Below are 18,910 nucleotides of genomic sequence, written 5' to 3' on the forward strand. Positions count from 1 at the left end.
ACTCCTGCTCTTAACCTTTAACTCATCTCTCCAGCTCTTTTTTCGTGTGTTTTAAAGATAACATCTGTAAACAGGGCAGTGGTGGTGTTGCACGCCTTTAATCCCAGCACTCGGGAGGCATGGGCAGGTGGATCTCTGAGAGTTCGAGGCCAGTTTGGTCTACAGAGCGAGTTCCAGGACAGGCTCGAAAGCTACACAGAAAAGCCCTGTCTCTATAAAACAAAAGACAAAAAGCAAGACTAAACAAAAAAGATAACATACTGTGAAGACATCCTGACAACAAATATATCCTTTCTAATGTGAAATGTTCAGATATCACCATTACCTAATTTTAGAGCATTTCATCATATGTGAGCTCAAGCTCCTATCAGAGCGGCATCCCTGTCACGTGGTCTGACAGCCCTGAATCCCCATTCTCTCAGTTCTTTCCCGCTGGGGATGTTTCTTCTCAATGAGACCGTACAGCAGGTGGCTTTGTACAAAGCTTCTTTCACTCAGTATAGAAGCATCTGCACTGCTTATATGTTCTGAAGCCCTGAGGTTTTCCTCCCCTTTTCATGCTCCAGGATCCAGGAGCTCCGTGTGGATCCAGGAGCATCCACACTGGTAGGTGCTTGCTCTCTTGTTTTGGCAGCAGAATGACAGTAGACCAGAAATGCCAAGAGAGCAAGGCTATCCTGGCTTAGCTCCTAATCTTGGGGGAAAGCACTCATGCTGTCTTTCACCATTAGTTATGGTGGCGCCAGGTCTCTCTCTCTCTCTCTCTCTCTCTCTCTCTCTCTCTCTCTCTCTCTCTCTCTCTCTCTCTCTCTCTTCATTCTGCTCTGCTCCAGAGTCTCAGTAGCTCTTGTTTGCTTGAAGGGGGAAGCAGAGGCACAGCAGTTGTGTTTTTTCTCCAGAGAGGCCATTGTTCTGGGAACGCTTGCCTCGACATTCCAGGAACAATTGCAAACTTCCTTCTAGACTGGAGTTCAAACACAGTTCTTCAGTAGAAACCTAAGTCAGCGCTTTCTACATGGGTGTTAACTATTGTGTTTGGGTGGTATGTCTTCTAAGCCGTGTCTAGAATCACCCCAGCTTTGCCAAACAGCATCTCTTGAGATCTGAGAGAAAGTGGAAATGGGAGGTTTGCAACATTAGACATTGACCTATTGTTTCCCTAAGTTAAATGAGTTTCCTTGAACCTGTATTACTAAGAACAGGCATTGAGACTGTGAGGGCAGGTGATGGCGATCTTACTCTTCTGAACTGAGGAATTGGTGATGTCTCTTTGTGTGTGTGTGTGTGTGTTCACATGCGCATGCGTGTTTTATGTTTCAAGTGCTTGGTTACTTGCTTAACCTATTATATAATTTGTTCTTCCCGTTAATCTTGTATGATAAGAACTATTTCTCTTTATTGAAATGAGTCATTTAGAGAAGCTGAGTCAGGGTGGAGAGATGGTTCAGTGGTTAAGGGCTGCTCTTCCAGAGGTCCTGAGTTCAATTCCCAGCTACCACAAGGTAGCTCACAACCGTCTATAGTGGAATCTGATGCCCTCTTCTGGCATAAAGGCATACATGCAGATAGAGCACTCATATATGAGAGAGAGAGAGAGAGAGAGAGAGAGAGAGAGAGAGAGAGAGAGAGAGACTCATCTTGAGGTTTGCATTCTGTTGGAATCCAGAATCCAAACTCTTAGCCTCTTTACCATGATGTTTATTTCTCTCGTTCTCTGAAAAGTTATACTTTTACTGACGAAAGAAGAGATAGTAAAACAAGCAAACAGACAGAGAACACAAACAGACAGGACACCCTGAAGGGCAGATAGCTTAATCCTGGGTAGATTCTCTGGGTTCTTGACAGTGGCACAACTCCAGCTGTGAGATGTGCTTTTGCAGTTGCTGAGACTTGGAGAAAGTTATGGGTCAAGATTTGGAGGAGAAGAAGAAGATCTCAGAGCTACAGAATCATATAAGTAGACATGAACTTGACCTCCTTCTAGAAGCTGTTGTCTGGGGACTGTCTGCCAGTCATCAACAAAAGGTCTGCCATCGGGTCAGATTTGGGTTGGGTTTGAGAATTAGAATACTTCAGATAAGGGAGATAATGTATTGATTTGATTAGTTTGTTTTTATAACTTATACTCCTTACTTGTTCAGAAATCTGAGGAGATACCCCAGGGTGTGGGAGCTGGCTGGTGAGATGGGATACTGGTTCCCCATTCGTACCTCAAGTCAGCGTCTCCAAACTTAGTTTTCACAATTTGTTTTAAGGTTCCATTTGGAGAAAAAAGTCTAATTGTTTTTTAAAGAGCTAAAATCCACCACGGTAGTCTATCAACCCTGTTATACAGTTGAAAAGGTAAGGGCTTAAAGTAACAGAGCAAGAACCGTAATTCAAGGTTCTTGGTGCCCAGTGGTTCATCTGTCAAAGCTTTGTCATTTGAATATGACATCCCAGGCAGGCTACAGTGCTCTGTGGACTTTGGCATACCTGACCTCTGCATTTGAAGGGTTACAAGGGCTAGAGCCATGTAAGAAGTTCCAGAAAAATCTGAGAACAGAGCAAGGGGAGCCCATAGCTCTCCACTGGATGAACAGGTCAGGGGAGGCCATACTGGACAGTGTCATGTGACTCAAGTTTTCATAAATGTATTGGGATTTGTCAGGGAGATTAAGTGAAGAGGTCGTTTCAGGCCGAAGTAGCACCCTGTACTGAGAAACAGAGGTGCGCAAGAACACAGCTTTAATCAAGAAATAACAAACATTTTTCTGATTAAGAAAACTACCCTTTATGAAGCATTATCCTGGGCCAGGCATTGTGTTTGGTGATTTGCATGGATTACTTCTGGTAATGCTCTGAAGAATCCTGAAATGGATACACATGGGAAAACCAAGTCTTAGGATGGAGAAATAAGGAGGTCGTGTAAGGCCTCACAGTTAAACAGGGATGGAGCTTGGAACTGAATTCGGAGACCGTAGTCTTGATGGGGTTTGGGGCTCTATGCGCCTGGTGAGCAGTTGGCTTTCAACCTCTAGATCAGTGGTTTTCCCACTTCCATCAGTGTAGCCAGATGTGCTTGCCACCACTGGGTTCCCTGATATCCTCGGTGGGAGGTAGGCTCCAAGGACATGTAACCCTCAACAGCTTCCAGGCCATTCTGATGCAGCTGGTCCAGGGATCGCATTTTAAGTCCAGCTATTGAGGCAAGGCTGTGGATAGCCTTTCCATGACAAAGGACACGTCAGATTCATAGCCTACCTTGGGGTTTCAGAGTTTGTAGAGATGAGTCACAGGCTGAGTCCACTAGTCTTCAATGAAACGGTGCATGGTAGAGGTAGAATGCAAAAGAAGAAGGAATGAGAGGACCTTCCAGGGTATGTCTCAAAAAAGATGAGCCATGCCAAGAAAAGTCTCCGCCCAGCAAGAGAACTCAGCTGCCAACAGCACCCAGCGAGCTCAGGCTCTACTTAGTAATTGGAGTATCTGGATGTGCTATCTGGTTTAGAGTGAGAGAAAGAAGCATCGCAATAGAACACGTGTTTCACCATTTCCAGGAGAGGGAAGTCCACTGTTTAGATAGCTGCACTTTGGCTGTGTTGAGTTGAGGCCCTCATGTGGTGGGGCAGAGAGATGTAGGCTCCAATGGAGGGAGGTCTAGGATGGTTTGGATGACCTTGTGTTTACCTTGGCTTAGCCACTTGGCCATTTCAGAGACGTCACGTACTCTTTGTGCCTCTTTATTTTTTCCCCTCTTTTTCATTCAGGAAGAGATAATAGTATTTCTTCCTGTTTACAGACACTGGAAGGAAATAGTCAATCCTATGTCTTAAAAGCAATTCCTTTGGGCTAACAAAATGGCTCAGTAGTAAAGGAGCTTGCTGTTAAGTCTGTCTGATGACCCGAGTTTGATGCCTGGGACCCATGTGATACAAGGCAAGAACTGATTTTTTTCAAGTTGTCCTGTAACCTCTATATATGTGTTGTGGTGCACGTGCGCGTGCACACACACACACATTCACAAATCAAAAAATGTTCCCTGGCATGGTGGTGGTGCACACCTTTAATCCCAGCACACAGGAGGAGGTAGAGACAGGTAGATCTCTGTGAGTTCTAGCCAAGCCTGATTTACGTAGTGAGTTCTAGGATAGCCAGAGCTGCATGGTGAAACCCCATCTCAAAAAAAAAAATAAGAAAGAAAAAGAAAAAATACTAATTAAAACACATATAATTGAGAGAGAGAGAGAGAGAGAGAGAGAGAGAGAGAGAGAGAGAGAGAGAGAGAATTTTTCGTAGTCATCTTCCCACCCACCCATGCATATGTGGTACAAGCATTACAAAGTCACTTCCCAAATAGAAGCTTTTCTGAGGGTCTGCTGATGGATGCAGTTTCTCTGTTTGCTGGACTCTTGAACATACAGTTGAAACTAAACAGTTAAATAGTGTTTTTGACTTTTAAAGTGTTTTATTATCAACCAGAGTTAGGAACAAAGCCGACTTATTTCCTGGGGGTTAATTCTTTCAAAACCTCTTTTGTTATGAATTTATTATGTCCAAGGTCTCAGGTCATATCGTTCTACATCAACTGCCTTAGATGGTTTTGAAAATTCTAAACAAATGTTTTGAAACTACCATCAGTGTCCTTTATTTTGACCTATCCTAAGGCATGAACAAATAGATCGGTGTATCTTTCTTGTGTGCACGCGCGTGCATGTTCATGGGTGTGAGTATGGGTAGACATTTGTCAAGGTCTATGTGTGGAGGTCAGAGGACAACTTTAGGTGTTGAGGCAGGGTCTCTTTTTTTTTTCCCTGCTGTGTACACAAGGACAGCCCTTGAGTTTCTGGGGAATCTGCTTTTTCTCCTCTTATCCCAGGAGGAACCACTGCAATTGCAGAAACATCGCTAAGTCCAGCTTTTTATGTAGGTTCTGGGGTTCCGGACTCTGTTCTCACATGTGAGGCACATGATTTCCCACGGAGCCATTTCCCAGACATATGTGTGTATTTATGCGTGTCTGCATGTATCCCATTTAAATACATTCACACATTCAATTAAGATACAAGAAGAAACTTTCCTGAGATTATAGGTGGTCATGTTAATTGAGAAGTATTCGTTAGCTCAAAAGTCACACTCCACACCCACTTGCTCTTCAGTTCTTGTACCTGGTTGATTAACAGATCTTTCCCATAACTCTTAGCCTTTTCTTTCTGTCTGTAATAACCGGAGCCTCCCTGGGGCAAGCTGAGCGCCATCCTTTTTAAACACAACTGTATCCATTCTTTATTCCTTGCATATTGTAACCACACTACAAAGAGATTAGCCTTAAAATCTGATTAAAACTCTACTTTCTTAAGCCTTCTAAGGGCTTTCCATTGCTTTAAGGATAAAGATAATGCCATTAAGGTTACCTTTGAAAAAAAAATCACATGATTGACCTCCCTTAACCTCTGTGGTCTCCCCTCCCTCCCTGCCCATTCTTGTTCTTCCAAACTTAACTCAAGCTGTCTTGATATTCTTGGTCATTGTGAATCTCACCTTATAACTACAGAAAATGTTTGCACATTCTGGTCTCTCTGTCTAGAGTCCTTTCTCCTGTCTGAATCCAGCTATTCCCCTCTACCCTTCAAATCACAGTCCAATGGACTCTACCAAGTCTTCTGCAAGCCCTCCCAATGAGGTCAAACCTGAATTCTGTGTTCTCCAAACACTGCTGACTTCTACATGTCTTCCTGCACTTAACCACAGTTTCAGCTTTCCTGTTACCTTTGTTTCTCACTGAATGTGGATGCATGGATGATGTCTAGTTCAGCTTCCTATTACCCTGAACAATGCTTAGCTAACGAATATCCGAATCTGTGGTTATTCACAGAATATTTTGGTGTGGTATTCTTGTTGGATTCTACAGGTAGCAAATGTAATACACAGACATAAGTTAAATCCATGGGAAAACATGGCAGTATTGATTTCAGCTTTCAATTTTGTGATAATTAAGAGAACAAGCCCTCTTGGCATTTGAACTGCAATTTGTAATTTCTCAGCTGGCTAACTCCTGGGAACATACATTACCCATAAAACCTTGCTTTTGTGGGTTAGCATCTTAAGTCCCATCTGCAGTCCAGAATTGTGAAAGCTATGAGCCAGTTTGTTGTCAAAAGATTCAACCCATTAGGTTGGGAAACAAAGACTGTTGTTCATTTTGTAAATGCTGTGTTTTCCAGTAGTCCTCAGCCAAAACAGAACTTAAAGACAAGACAGAATGACTTTTCAACTAGATTAGGGGGAAATACACTTGAGTGCCATTTTCTAATTAATATTCATGGTGTTTTGTTGCGGTTACAACTGAAATAATACTAAGCCAAGTCAAGAGTCATGAGAAGGAGGACTTAGACAAAGTTTTAGTGAGTTTCTGACGGCCTCAAATGTGGGAGCAAGAATGGCAAGTGTCCATCACACAGCTTTCAAATCTCGTGGGTCACCTCAAGCCTTCTTCTCCTGATCAGGGCTGGAGAACAAGGACCCATAGACTGACCGCTTTCCTGAAAAGACGGACTGTGCATGTATATAAATGCCAACTGCTATATTTCAACCAAGCAAAAACACTGCCGCTTTGTGCAAACAGCAAAGGAAATCGATCACTGCTCTGCAGTTCACAGCGTCAAGATGATCCATCCCTTTCCTGGGCGCCCCAGCTTGCTATAAAGAGACTGAAACGTCAAGTCCAATGAACATTGGGCAATATCACTAACAGGTTAAAATTACATTATGAATTAGGCCAAGCCCTTCAACATGTGCAGCATTGGTAAATTAAGTCACTGTCAGTTATTTTTAATGTTGTTGTTTGCAGTGTGGTCCTTGTGTGACTTGCATCAGAATGACCGATGGTGTCCTTCTTGTCTGTCTCCTGAATCCCCCTTTCTTCTCTGTACCGCTTAGATTCTAGTGAAATAGAATCTCTGGGGGTAAGGTATAAATATCACATTTTAATACCTTCCCCTGGGGGGATCCTTTTGGGCCATAACGTTGGAGAATCAGAGTGAATGTTGAGACTGAGGTGGTTAAAAGATGTTTACAGTATTAGGTTCTTCTTTGCCCAAGGGGCAGGGGCTTCTGAAATATGACTGGGTTAATAAACCACACTGAAAGTTGAGTTTAAAAGTCCCCTTTCTGTACTCTGTGCTGTATCGAGTCAGCGAGCCATGTATGTCTTTCTACCAAAATGTTAAACACTGTAGCAGGTGAACTTTCTTTCTTATGAAAGATTTTGTACTGCAGTCCAGTAATTCTAGGTGAATTTTTTGACCTATTGTATACACGACCAGGTGTTTGGGTTTTCTCTGTTTGAGATAATGAAGGGTAATTGCATTTTACTGTTGATTCAATGCCAAAGTAGGGGCTTTGACTCTCCCCCTGACAGCTAATCTATAATGATTACCTTGTAGGAAAAATCTGCTTGCCTTGTGTCTTGCCCCTCAAGCCCTGTTGGGAGTGGAGACATGAGGATTGCTGGATTCCTGGCTGCCAGCCTGGCCCTAGCTTCAATGAGATATCCTATCTCAAGGAAAGAGAAGGCAGAGAAATAGAGCAGGATACTCAAAACCCTCCTCTGGCCTCCACACAGCTACGCAGGAAGAATATATGTACCCTCACATACATATGAACATATAAACCACATACAATTTGCTGAACTATAGTTACACAATGTGTATATTTGTGTGTGTTTATGCATGTATGCATGTCCTTATATGTGTACATATGTGAGCACATGTGTATATGTGTTTGTGTGTGCATGCATGTGTTTGTGTGCATATGTCTGTATCTGTGTATATGCATGTATATGTAGGTATGTGTGGCGTATGTATTAACAAGTCTATGACACACAGTGACCTGGATGCAGAAGATTCAGTTCCTTGGCAGACTGGTTAAGAGAAAGAGAAAGAGATCAAGCTGTTCTTGATCCTTTTGGATACATGAGCAATCCAGTTCCGTACAGAATCACACACGTACGTGAATCAACTTGCTGTCACACTTTGTGGCCTCTTTCTCCTGCACAGCTAGTTTGCATGCCGTAAAATAAAACAATAAAGTAAAAACTGACATTCAGTTTCTGAGCTGCATCCCTCCCCCCAAGGAGAGCCTGTATTGTCCTAGGGATGGGTTTCTATAATCAAATGTCAGAGAAAGTCTCAAGTTGCTGGGATCTGGAGGCCTGGGGAGACTAGAAAGAAAACGAGGCTGTTTTTCAGATCCTTTGTAGCATGCAGCATACAACCTAATAACAGTGTGGAGCTGATAATTTCCTTTTGGTTTACAGATCCTCCCCTCCACCCCCTCCAAAACCCCGGCAGGTTTGCATCTTGAGACTGAATATAAACGCAGAAAAATCGTACACGGGGTTAACATCTTTGAGAAGCCTTGCTAAATAATCAACTCCAGATCAGTTTAGCTTGGCATACAGACTAAAGCGAGAGGCTTGTAGATAAATCCATCGCCCGCCCCCTCTGCGAGAGCGCAAAGCTGAGAGGATCCGCGAGGAGCAACCGAATGTCTGGCAGTGTCTTTCCTCCTTTTCAATGAGCTGTTTACTGAATTCTGGAGTTTATAATGAAACCCAGGCTTACTCTGCGACCCACGTAAACAAGCTCTTGACTCTTGTGCTATCGGGTTTTATGCGAGCAGAGCCGTGGGGGCTCCTTCAGCGGTTGCTGCTTGGAAGGTTCCTGTTTGTTTACGTATGCACATATGGGCTCTGCAAGGATGAGAGTCACGGGATGGGCCTGGCAGGGGAGAGCCAGAAAACAGCTACCCTGCCCTCCCCTGAATCCTAAAAGCATGTAATATGTAAACGGCTTTCCGATTTAGAGACTTCTAAATTTGGTGTGGTTGCCAAGTTACTAAATTACTTAGGATAGGAGCTTCAGGGCGCACAACAGCCTCCCAGGGCACACGGTCTCTTCAAACCAGACGAGCATTTAACAGGGGCTCTTGCAGGCATTGCCACTTCCAAGCGAAATTCAAGGCTGATCAAGCTCCCCCCTACTGTCTCTTATGCCGGCTTCTTACCCCCACCCCCTCCCCCACAAACAAGTTAACCTTTGTCAGGAATGGGTAGAGAGACTGGAGCGATGTTGTCTTTCCTCACACGAAGAAGGACTTTATGCAGCTTAGCTGGCAGTCCCAGTATTGTGATAAAAGTTACTTCTGTAAAATTTGACAACATGGAGGGAATAATGCTATCTCTTGTGTGAGTTGCAATTTTGGAAGATTCCATTGTGAGAAGTTCCCGAGGAATCAGGAGTAGCTGCTGCCAGTGTAGTTATAGAGAGACAGGGTCCTTCGAACCGCTGGGAAAAAAAAAAAAATAAACAAACGGGAAAAACAGAGATATTTATCTGGTTTATGAATTGTAAGGGTTTTTTTTTATTATTGTTTAAAAAGAAACGTAAAATTGTGGGATTGAAGACATGGAATAATTGCATAGCAAAAGCTTCGAGCTGATGGGAAGTTCGGGGCAGTTTTGTCTCATTTTTATCGGATAAAATACATTTGGTTTCTCTTTTGACAAACCATGTATTTGTGAGGGAAGAAAAACGATCATGCACTGTTACTGGCCACGGCTACATAAGAAATCCCCCTGTTGCCAAAGGATACCACATGAAAGTGTCTGTGTGAGGGGAGGGGCCGGCCGGGGGTGGGGCCAAGAAGGATGTTGCCTTAAGCTTCCTATGCTCCGAGTTGCAATTTGTGAACCAACTGTGATGAAATCGCGCCCTGGACGAATCAGATGCGCCTGTCAACTTCCCAGGTGGGATTGCTTGGAGTTAATAGACTGAACTCAGAGCCCCAAACGAACGCAGTGCATTCCGGGCACGCAGCGAACACCCTGCAGAGGCTTTCCAAGAATCCCTCGGCATGGCGAGAAAAGGCTCTTTCGGGTCACACCAGGTAGGCGGAGGATGCAGTGATTCGCGAACTGCTCGATCTTCCGAATCACTTCCATTTGAATACGATTTATTTATTTTTCCTTTCTCCTTGCTCAAATCCAGACATCATCTGAGAAAGCCTTTCGGAATTGGCAGGACTGGGGTTGCTGGACTCGTCTGAACTGCTTCCGTGAATTTAGAAGTCCATCTAATCTAATCTAGCTGTGTTTGACGATTTGATCCTTCATTCCCTTAGGTGATATCCTTGTTCACTTTTGCCATCGGTGTCAACATCTGCTTGGGATTCACAGCAAGTCGGATCAAGAGGGCAGAATGGGACGAAGGACCTCTCACAGGTAAGAGTAGCAGTTATTAGCAGATTTGATTCTTGAGCAGTATTGTGCGTTTAGGCAATCCACTCCAACGCCTTCTTTCAGAGGACCTCAAAGAGCAATGAATTTAGCCTATGTGTATGGGTATTTTGCCTGCATGCCAATGCATAACCCCTGGTACTGGAGTCGCAGACAGTTGTGAACTGCCATGTGGGTGCTGGGAATTGAACCCTGGTCCTCTAGAGGAACCACCAGTGCTCTTAACCACTGAGCCATCTCTCCAGCCTCTAAGAATGCTGTTTTCATCAGAGGACTTTATTGTCACTTCTTAATAACTGTCTTTAAATTTTTGCACCCTGAAATTTATAAATATTGAAAAAGGTAAGACCCTTTTTGTTCATAAATAAAGCCAGACTAACTGCAGTGAAAACCTGTTCTGGTTTAATGATGGGGCGGGATGAGAATGACGATTCAGAGGGGTGAGACAGAGGGGTGTTGCCCTCCTCTCTAAAGCACAGTATTTGCTACCAGAAAGTTATGTCCTGGGAATGAGAAAGGAAGTTAGTTTTTCTTTCATTTCTTTAAGAGATAAACTGTTTTTTTTCTAAAAAAATAAAACTTTAGAAATTAAAAAACGTTGGGACTAAGATTTACTGAGAATAAGGGAGTCCTCCCAGTGGGCTCTTTAGAGGGCTTCAAGAGTCGATCTGCACTCGCTGTGTTCTCTTGGACTGAGGCAAGGTGAGTTTCCCCGAGCCTTCCTGACTTCTGACTTCACTAGCGCAGGCGGAGTGAAAGAGGCTCCTTTGCAGCCCACGGGCAGAGTGGGGCTTCATAAAGGGCTGCTTGTGCCGACCGCCGGGCTCCGCTGACCTGGTCTGAAGCAACGACTTGGTTAATTTCCTGGAAATTGGAGCTGCTGATGGTTTCAGAATTAAAAATTGCATTTGAAATGACAGGCACTCTAGGGGGCAATATTTTCTTCCCTTTCTCTGACATCACAGTACATCCTCTGTCTTCCTGGGAATTTTGGGTTTTCTCTGGATTGGAGCACTGTGAAACACCACCTGTCTCTGCAACACCATAAAATGTGTATTAGTAAGCAAGCTCTGATGGGATAGTGAGTCCTCCACACAGAACGTTACTTGGATTAGGTTTGAGAAGGTGGAAGGAATAGGTTTGAAATGTGGGGGAGGGAGCGGAGGTGAGGTGCAGTTTGAAGGAAGAATGAGAAAACAGATCTTAAAAAATTGGGGCCCCAGGGAGCCAAATGGACAAAACTTCATTGTGTTTCGCTGGGGAGGGAGGAGAGGGGTCACTGGGCCAGAAGAGAATGCTGTTTTTATTGGAGGCAAATGCTGTCTTCAAAGCCCTCTTTTTCACTCCTGCTAAGGCTGATTGTGACTAACAGACAGGGCCCTTGGTGTGGGCATGTGGCCCTGACAGCCCACTGCCGGCTCTTTCCAGTGAGGCTAAAAGGAGCCTTTCTTCTGCTTCCTCTAAGTGATATTGACAGGAGTCAATGCTGTTTCTCTGATCACTGTGTGGTTTTCAAACTTGACTTTTGTGGGACCTGGATCATGATGCTCCTAGCCTGGTCCCCTGGGTCCATATTAGTAAGTGTTATGGCCACAGGTAGGTCACTTGTAAAGTTTCAGCCCTCAGCAGTGAGGGTCAGCCTCTAGGTCTCTAGTTTATATTTAAAAAAAAAATCCTCAGGTCCTCCCATCCTGCGTCACTCTCTCTGAAATGTGTGAGATTGCTACCAGAAAACTTGAAAAGTATAGATTAAATGTATTACCCCTGAAAACATTGCTCATACAAGAAATTATTTCCATATGCCGTGGGAAATAGTTACCAGAACGAAGGTGTCAATATAACGTCTGGGAAACTAGTCTAGTCTGTATAACTAGTCTAGTGAGTATAACTCGTCAGATGACGTTAACTATAGTGATAGCTCACTTACACCTACCTGCCTATGTGAAGCGTAGTCTTAGGACGTCATACAATTGGCACTCGAGTTTCAGGGTTTGGCTATATACTTCTGTGGTTTTTATTCTTAAGCTACTTTTTAATGCAGCTTACCTGCTGTCTACATACTGGGATTCACTTCTGCTGAAATAGAAAAGACCAAAGATGCCTCTTAGAAAGTGGGGGAAAGCGGTGTGTAGCTGGGGGTTTATGTCTTTTTAAATGCTAACTACCTGGGAAGGGGGGAAGCTCCCAAATAACAAGTGACAGGTTATCCTGGCTATTAGCAAAATGTTTGCATCAGAAAACATTGGCTTCGTTTTTCCTACACCTATTAAAATAAGAGTTAAGAGAGAAAGCACCCCAATTTTTTTCCTTTAAATAACACTCTCAGGCTCCCAGCAAATCCTGCAAACTCAGTGCCACCAGGTGTTTCACCAGCAGGAGAGACACAAAGAGGTTTTTTTTTTTTTTTTTTTTTTTTTTTTTTTTTTTTTTTTTTTTTTTTTTTTTTTTCAAAGCACACAGCTTCTGATTGAGTCCTCGGGGCTCCAGAATAACGACAGAGAATGTTTTGTATGCATGAATACTCTCACTGCTGCCCTGTGAACTGAGGTGTCTGTTCCAAGGCTGTGACCATGCGAAAAAACTTAGCATTGATTAACTAGCACACTTGTTAGCTGGATTTGTGTTAGGACCTGGTCACCTGTCAGAAGCAGGGGGACTTAAGAGTTCTCCCGGATCCTGAGGTGTGTAGGAATGCTGTGGCCGCTCCTTCTGCACAGAAGGTGTAAAATGACCAGAGTGAGTTATAATATTCCAGAAAAGGGACGCTGCGCTAAATGGGCAACAGAAATCAAATTTCCAAGGAAATCTCAGTGCTGAAAGTTCAGCTGGATTTCTTTGTTTCGAAAGGCGATGTAGGCACTCCATTTATCTTATAAGGATGGAGAGAAAAATCTATGTGCATGCCGCTGTCTGCACACTGGCATGTGTTGTGGATGCGGTCCCTGGAGTCGTGGGGGAGAATGTATTACAGAAGTACTCAGGGGGACAGGGGTACTCTTTGAACTAGAAGCAATGTGACCTTGGAGAGATGTGTGGTTTGACTAATAAATATCCGATAACCCAGTCCAATTTATCATCATTTCTATTGGTTTAAAAGGAGTGATTAAAAGCACACGAGTGATGGATTTTTTTTAGTATAAGTATTAAATGAAAACCATAACTAAAAATTTTATGAGAAAACAGAAAATCTTACTAGGGATGAGAAGGCTCAGGTTCTTTGATGATTTGAGGAGTCTCACTGTACACTTGAGAGCAGTTTAAATAACAGCCCGGGGAATGTAGGAAGATACAAAATGATGGTCAGCCATCACTCCGTGAGGAAGTGGTCAGATAGGGCATAATGTGCACTGTGGCTTCCTGTTAGATTGAACGTAGAAACCGGGGAGTGTGCATCAGTGGGATGAAATCAGCCAAGTTAGAATTCAGGGTGTCATAGATTTTGCATTTCTTTGTTGAGTGGGGCTTGGTGCAGTGGTTTTCCCATTTAAACATATATAGCAGAGAATTCTCTACCATGTTTGCATATCTGAAATTTCAGTGTGCTTTGTTCAACATAGATTTTTTTCTTTTTGTTTTTTTTCTTCACTTTTTCTGTTATTGAAAATAGATATTTTTTATACAGTATATTCCAATTATGGTTTCCTCTCCCCCAACTCCTTCTAGACCCTCTCAGTCTCCTCTCCCACCTGAATCCACACCCTTTCTGTCTCTTTTTAGAAAGCAAACAGGCATCTAAAGAATAATAATACAATAAGAGAAAACAAACGATCTAGCATAGAACACTCAAAATTTGGAGCTTGCTTATGAAGTTTGAAAAACTCCTTAGTTAATGAAAAGTGGGGTATAATACTGAACTCTGTAATCCCAGTAGTTGAGAGGCTGAGATTGGAAGGTTCAAGTTCGAGGCTCTTGGGGGGGGCTACAGTAAGAGTCAATCAAATCAAACAAAAGATCTGCTTTTCCTTTGTTTGTCAAATACATGATGTCGCTGTGCTGCGATAATCTGAGACTTTAGCTGAGCAGCTGCTTACTGACATGAGAGTTATTGGCTTGATTCTTCAATTAGAAGAAAAGATTTGAAAGCAAAACGCCCTAAGACCGATGTATACCGGAAAGGGTGTATGGCGAAACTTCTACGTCCTCTTCAGTTGTAAGGCCAGCCATCACTGTCTACATTTGTAGTTGATGGGATTTGGCAGTGTCTAGTGGGAAGTGATGGCATGTTCTCATTCGCTGGCAGATTTGCTACTCAGATTTATGCAATTTATTACATTGAGTACCATTTAAGTGGCCTAGAGCAGTGGTTCTCAATCTTCCTTTACTGCAGTTCTTCAGATTAGGGGGGAAGCCCTTCAGACAGATGATTATTTACATTGCTACTTTACAACTGTAATTTTGCTGTTGTTATGAATCATAATGTAAATATTTTTGGAGATAAAGCTTGCCAAAGGGGTCACAACCCACAAGTTGAGAGCATTGGTCTAGAGGTTAACCTCAAATATTAAAGTTTTCATCTAAAGGACAAAGATTCTTCTTTCTTATAGTCTGTGAAGTCGTTCTACATGTGAATGTATTGTGTTTATAGATATGATGTTTTCACAATACAGATGTTCGAAAACTTGCCAGGTGGACCAGTTTATCCATTTCTGTCCGTCTTTCTCCATCTCCCCTTCCTCTACCTCTCTATCTTATATCCTCCTACCCTATGAAATCTGGCCCAGCATCTATAAAGAGGAGAAGAGAGAACAGTGGTTGTTTCTAGAAAGTTCTCTACTTAGGAAGCAGTGAAAACTGACAGATGGATCTGCGTATAAGCTGATGGTGCTTGCTTGCTAAGGGATGAGGTGAAAGCACTGGGAAAAAAGGGGGAGGGTGGTTCAGTCGAGATAGGATGATGAGAATGAATGAGTTAGGGACTCCAGCAGAGGTGGACGGCAGCTCTCCAGTGTCTAGAGCAGTGTCCTGAATGCCCAACATGCGCTCCAAGCCTTTGCTTGCAGGACATACTTGGGACAGGACAGCAGACAGAAGGGAACTGGTTCTGCTTTCATGCTTTTGAGAGAAGAAACCAACATCAGGACAGCCCACGGCGGGTTTCAGAGCTTTATTTTCAGCAGTCACCTGGACTGAGTACCAAGGATAATCGGAGAGACTGACAGGGAACTAGGTGTAACCCTTCCAGTGGGACCAACCTGTGTGAAGAAACTTAAGTCCACCTAACTTTAGGCTAGGCTAAAATACTTGAAACTTTAAATATCACCTCTCTTATTGACCGTCTTCCAGATTTAAAATTTCTACTTAGCAAGAAAAAAAAAGGAGATGCAGAGTAAGGAGAACACTCTTCATTGCTGGTAGGAATGCAAACTTGTACAGCCACTTTGGAAATCAGTATGGGCGGTCTTTCAGAAAATTGGGACTCAACCTACCTCAAGACCCAGCAATACCACTTTTGGGCATATACCCAAAAGAATGCTCAATCACACTACAAGGACATTTGCTCAACTATGTTCATAGCATCATTATTTGTAATAGCCAGAACCTAGAAACAACCTAGATGCTGCTCACCTAGAGAATGAATAAAGAAAATGTACATTTACAAAAAAAGAAAAAGAAAAAGAAAACTTAGAAAAAAACAGGATTGAGAGTATAGGATGGAGTCAGTATTGATAGCAGCCTTGGCCATCAGTTAGGCTCCCCCAACAGTCCAATTCAATTGTCAGTAGTTCATGGTTTTTATATGTCTGCAGAATGAATGATTACAGCATTCTCTATCTCTCTCTCTCTCTCTCTCTCTCTCTCTCTCTCTCTCTCTCTCTCGCTATTACACACACACACACACACACACACACACACACACACAGTGAAATGAAATGTCCTTGAAAAGGGGTTTACTCAATCAACTTAAAGTAATCTTGCCTTTTCCTATCTGAATTACAGATTTGAAGAAAAGAAATGTAACTTACATTTGCATTTTGTTGAACCATGAAATTATACTTGGGTGAGAAGGAGCACACAGTACTGACTCTGTTGCAGATTATAGTTGTGTATTTCCATTTTAACATTCAAAGTCCCTCAAAACTGACTTATATAGACCGGTAACATCTGCCTTTTAAGATTAGAGAGCAGGCTTCCTCTCTCAAGTGAAATAGCATTGTTTGAAGAAGCAGATTGAAGGCAGTTTATAATCTCGGTGTCATAGGAGTACAGGCAAACGTCTTGTCACACACTCTTGTTCTCACTCAGTACTTGTGAATGCTTTTCGTTGGCTTGCTTTGGTGTCTTCTGTATTCGGTGATTTTTCTGGTTTCCTCAGTGACGATGGAAATTTTGGGGTGGCAGCAGTTCATTGCCGTGCCATTTTCCTCCTCTCAGTGAGTTAGAGAACGGAAGTGCTATGTTGCTCTCCTGAATAAAGGAGGGTCTTCGCTGCAAAACTCTGGCACGTTATTGAGGACCCTTTCCATATTTGGCATCACCCAGTTGCAATGAAAAGACAAATCTTCAAAAGGTCTAGGGCTAGTGCGATGCCTCAGAGGGGAAGAGTGCGTGCTACTTAAACCCAAATGACCAACATCCATGGAAACCATGTAAAGGTGCAAGGAAAGAACCCGTTCCCCGGAGTTTTCATCTGACTCCCACATGTGGGCTGCAGTGCAGGGTGTGCGCCTGCACACGTGCACATTGTTTATCCACATGGACACATGCAGCTTTCTCCAAACAAAACAGAACAAAACAAAACAAAAAATCTATTCTTAGATGACTGGATGTAAGGAAAAACAAAGACCCTGGGGAAACTTTTTTTTTTTTTTTTTTTTTTTTTTTTTTTTTTTTTAAAAGCTGGTGTATAGAGGTGACTTGTAGAATGAACAGGCCCATGCTTGTTCCGGCAGTGGGAGACAGGATGGGATAGTCCTGGAAAGGCCAAGTGGATTTTTAATTCAAGCCCCATTTTGTTTTTATTTATTGATTTATTTTATTTTTGAGATAGAGTCTTACTATGTTGCTCTGGCTGTCCTAGAATTCTCGATGCCGATCAGATTGGCCTTGAACTCACAGAGATGCCCCTGCATCTGCCTCCCAAGTGCTGGGATCAAAGGTGTGCACCACCGTTTCTGGCTTGCTCTCTCTCTCTCTCTCTCTCTCTCTCTCTCTCTCTCTCTCTCTCTCTCCCTCTCTCTCTGTTTTGAAGCTGGAACATTTTAAGCTTCTTGGGATCATTGAATTAGAAAGGTTCTTTCATGACTCAGACTAACTCTTCCTTTCTCTTCCTGTCATTGTTGGTTGAATTCGCCGTTGTTGTCCGCGAATGCATGTTGGCGCATTTCCTCTGATTCCCACAGGAGCTCACTCCTAACTGAAGCTGCAGACAGCCTGATCTTGCGCATCTTCACTGAGATGCGCCTCTGTAGTAAAGATGCAGCTTTGACGGCCATCCTCAGAGGCAATCAGCAAGCTTGTCTGTAGCTGATAAGGCAAGCTGTTGAGTGGGATGCGACCCTCTGCAAAGATGGCAAAGGGAAAGTTGGGAGAATGGCTCTTGTCATAAGAAATATTTACAAAATCACCTTGTTGGACTGGGCAAAAAATAATTACAACCCAGCTTAGGATCTGCATAGGTATTTTCAAGTAAAGACAGATGTAGGGATGAGCTTTTGATGAGGAACACAAACATGGAGCAGAGACAACATTACTGGCTGGGACCCCACCAAGAAGGCAATAGGTTGAGCAACACCTTCAGACTTCTCATTATCTTGCCTGTTAGAAGAGCTGAGCATGTTTACAGACACAGCTCATGGGGAGATTGCTACTTCAGATTGATCAGACAGCCGCTGGAAGGATTCTGTCCATGCATTAACCTTAAGCAAAGAACGTTCCATGACACATTTTTTACTCTTTCTCCTTTTGCTATGGGATTTTTTTTTCTCCTCTAGTTTTCCTCCTTGCCTGCCATAGTTTCTTATGGCTCAGTATGCACAGGCCAAAACCAACAGAAAATGTGGTTTGTGGAGCAGAGGTAAGACACTGCATGACAAACAGACATGATTTTTCTAGACTGATTTGATGTGGTTTGTCTTTATTTCAACGTCCCGTAATCAGCTGTGAGAAAACCTTTCCCATCTCATGGTCTAGTGACTCTGGCTTCTTAAGCTCAACTGATCTGATGCCATAAAGTCTAGGACTGGGTGCTTCTGCCTCTGAAGTGGACGGATGACTAAGGGATGAGCTAACTCTTCAGATAAATGGCATGGGCACAACTAGAACTGTCATTTAATATCTGTTCTCCTGCATCTTGCTTTCTCAGGATTTTAAAAGTGATACATACATTCATTCATAAATACATACATACATACATGTATTACAAAAATGGTAATTTTCTAAATACAAAATTACAAATAGCATGTCATAAAAATTACATTTGCCAAGACCTGTTATGTTTGTGATATGTATTTCATCCACCTACACACATGGACAATAGGAGACAATGAACAAAAAGGACAGACAATTACTTGTGAATTTGTAAAATGTTGCAAAATTTAAACTAGGAGACTGTTTTTATTTTGAAGTGCTTTTTTTTAATTAATTAATTTATTTATTGAAGATTTCTGTCTCTTCCCCGCCACTGCCTCCCATTTC

The 18,910-nt window shown here is 42.8% G+C and overlaps 1 protein-coding gene across 1 annotated transcript in view; it reads left to right on the forward strand.

Annotated features, from left to right (window-relative positions):
* Window positions 1–9,777: 9,777 nt before the first annotated feature.
* Enpp2 (ectonucleotide pyrophosphatase/phosphodiesterase 2) overlaps window positions 9,778–18,910 on the forward strand; it is a 79,618-nt gene continuing 70,485 nt past the window's right edge. Inside the window, exons 1-2 of the mRNA XM_050145223.1 lie at window positions 9,778–9,927; window positions 10,162–10,261. Coding sequence (XP_050001180.1) covers window positions 9,895–9,927; window positions 10,162–10,261 — 133 coding nt within the window. The 5' untranslated portion in view covers window positions 9,778–9,894. The remainder of the gene's footprint in view (window positions 9,928–10,161; window positions 10,262–18,910) is intronic.

This window comes from Alexandromys fortis, unplaced genomic scaffold (genome assembly GCF_014885135.2).
Source record: "Alexandromys fortis isolate MF-2015 unplaced genomic scaffold, M_Fortis_MF-2015_v1.1 scaffold_2_1_26212458, whole genome shotgun sequence".
NCBI classification, from domain to species: domain Eukaryota; kingdom Metazoa; phylum Chordata; class Mammalia; order Rodentia; family Cricetidae; genus Alexandromys; species Alexandromys fortis.